At 44.4% G+C, this 2,267-nt stretch overlaps 1 protein-coding gene across 1 annotated transcript; it reads left to right on the top strand.

The window, feature by feature from the left end:
• Positions 1–1,121: 1,121 nt before the first annotated feature.
• LOC134627295 (uncharacterized) lies at positions 1,122–1,946 on the top strand (the record flags this gene model as incomplete). The annotated part of the gene is made up of 1 exon (XM_063473252.1): positions 1,122–1,946. A coding segment is annotated over one exon (825 nt), but the record flags the coding sequence as incomplete, so codon positions are not given.
• Positions 1,947–2,267: the final 321 nt, after the last annotated feature.

Here is a 2,267-nt window from a genome sequence, read left to right as displayed (position 1 = left end):
GAATTTTAAAGCGAATTCTAAACTCTATTGGGAGCCAATGTAAAGAATATAAGATGGGAGTGATGTGAACACGTTTGGTAGAACGAGTTAGTAGTCTGGCTGCTGCGTTTTGTATCGCCTGGAGGCGAGAGAGAGATGATTTATCTAAGCTAGTAAACAGGGAATTACAGTAATCTAAGCGTGATGACACAAATGCATGAATGAGTTTTTCCAGTTCAGCTGAGGAAACCATATGTCGCAGTTTCTTAAATGATAGAAACAGGAACGAGACAAAGATTTTACATGAGAGTCGAGGCCCAGAGAAGAGTCAAATATTACTCCGAGATTTCGAATAGTTGACTTGACAGATGGACAGAAAGAGGCAAGAACCTGACTGATTTTAGAATGTAGCTCAGGAGGAGCTATGATCATGGTCTCAGTCTTGTTAGTATTTAGAACGAGGTAGTTGCTTGAAAGCCAATCAGAAACCTGGGTTAAGCACTGGACTAAGGTGGACAGCCTATCCAGCTGATCAGGCTTACAGGACATATGGAGCTGAATGTCATCAGCATAAAAATGATAAGACAGGTCGCTAAAAGATTGAATGATACCAGCTAAAGGAAGCATATAAAAAGAAAATAGTAATGGACCTAAAACTGAACCCTGTGGGACCCCACAGGTCAGGGCAGCAGTGTTAGAGGTGAACCTGTCAGTCCTAACAGAAAAGGTCCTGTCTGATAAATAGGAAGAAAACCAGTCTAGGGCAGAGCCAGATACACCAGCTAAAACCTTGAGCCTGTTAAGTAGGATTTTGTGGTTGATGGTGTCATGCGTCTGTGGGTGGCGCTGTCACTTGGTGTTTCGCTCGCTTTGTGGTAGAGTATCACTTCCTGTTCCTGCTCAAACACAGTGGTGTTTCTGAGTAGCTTTTCTGCTTAGCAATTTAATTGAAATCTTTTGATACATCCCTTTTTCATAGTATAATCTTAACCTGCTTCATCTGAATCACCCTTTCTGTGTGCTCACTACCTAATTTATAGCCAAAGTATTCACTCACTGTCTCTTTACTGTTTCGCTAGCTTAGCCTAGCTCGTAGCCGACTCGTTAGCACCATGGCTACTTCACCTGTCCCTGTTGCACTTTCCTGCTCATTGTGTCAGATGTTTAGTTACTCCTCGGCCTCCTTTAGCAGTAATGATACCTGTAACAAATGTAGCATATTTGCAGCTCTGGAGGCCAGGATTACTGAATTGGAGACTCGGCTTCGCACCCTTCATTCACCCGTAGCTAGCCAGGCCCCTGTAGCTGGTGCAGCCGACGATAGCGTAGGCCCCGCTAGCTGTTCCCCGGCAGACCCCAAGCAGCTGGGGAACGAGGGCGGTTGGGTGACGGTGAGGAGGAAGCATAGTCTTAAACAGAAGCCCCAGGTACACCACCAACCTGTTCATGTGTCTAACCGTTTTTCCCCACTCGGCGACACACCCACCGGGGGTCAAACTCTGGTAATTGGTGATTCTGTTCTCAGACATGTGAAGCTAGAGACACCGGCAACCATAGTCAATTGTCTTCCAGGGGCCAGAGCAGGCGACATTGAAGGAAATTTAAAACTGCTGGCTAAGGGTAAACGTAAATACAGTAAGATCATAATTCACGTCGGCAGTAATGACACCCGGTTACGCCAATCGGAGGTCACTAAAATCAATATTAAATCGGTGTGTAACTTTGCCAAAACAATGTCGGACTCTGTAGTTTTCTCTGGTCCCCTCACCAATCAGACCAGGAGTGACATGTTTAGCCGCATGTTCTCCTTAAATTGCTGGCTGTCTGAGTGGTGTCCCAGAAACGATGTGGGCTTCATAGATAATTGGCAAACCTTCTGGAGGAAACCTGGTCTTGTTAGGAGAGACGGCATCCATCCCACTTTGGATGGAGCAGCTCTCATTTCTAGAAATATGGACCAATTTATTAAACCCCCCAAAATATGACTATCCAGAGTTGGGACCAGGAAGCAGAGTTGCAGTCTTACACGCCTCTCTGCAGCTTCTCTCCTCCTGCTACCCCCCCAAAAACCCATCTCCATTGAGACTGTGTCAGCTCCCAAAAAGACAAAAAACAAACCAAAAACCAGCAATAAAAAACTTAAACATAAAAAATCATAAAGAAAGAACAATACAGTATCCACATCTGAACCAAAGAGTAAAACAGTGAAATGTGGATTATTAAATATTAGGTCTCTCTCCTCCAAGTCTCTGTTAGTACATGACTTAATAATTGATCAACAAATCGAT

Source organism: Pelmatolapia mariae, linkage group LG5, assembly GCF_036321145.2.
Source record: "Pelmatolapia mariae isolate MD_Pm_ZW linkage group LG5, Pm_UMD_F_2, whole genome shotgun sequence".
Classification (NCBI taxonomy): domain Eukaryota; kingdom Metazoa; phylum Chordata; class Actinopteri; order Cichliformes; family Cichlidae; genus Pelmatolapia; species Pelmatolapia mariae.
Note: the sequence above shows the minus strand (reverse complement) of the source record. Positions and strands in the feature narration are given on the sequence as shown.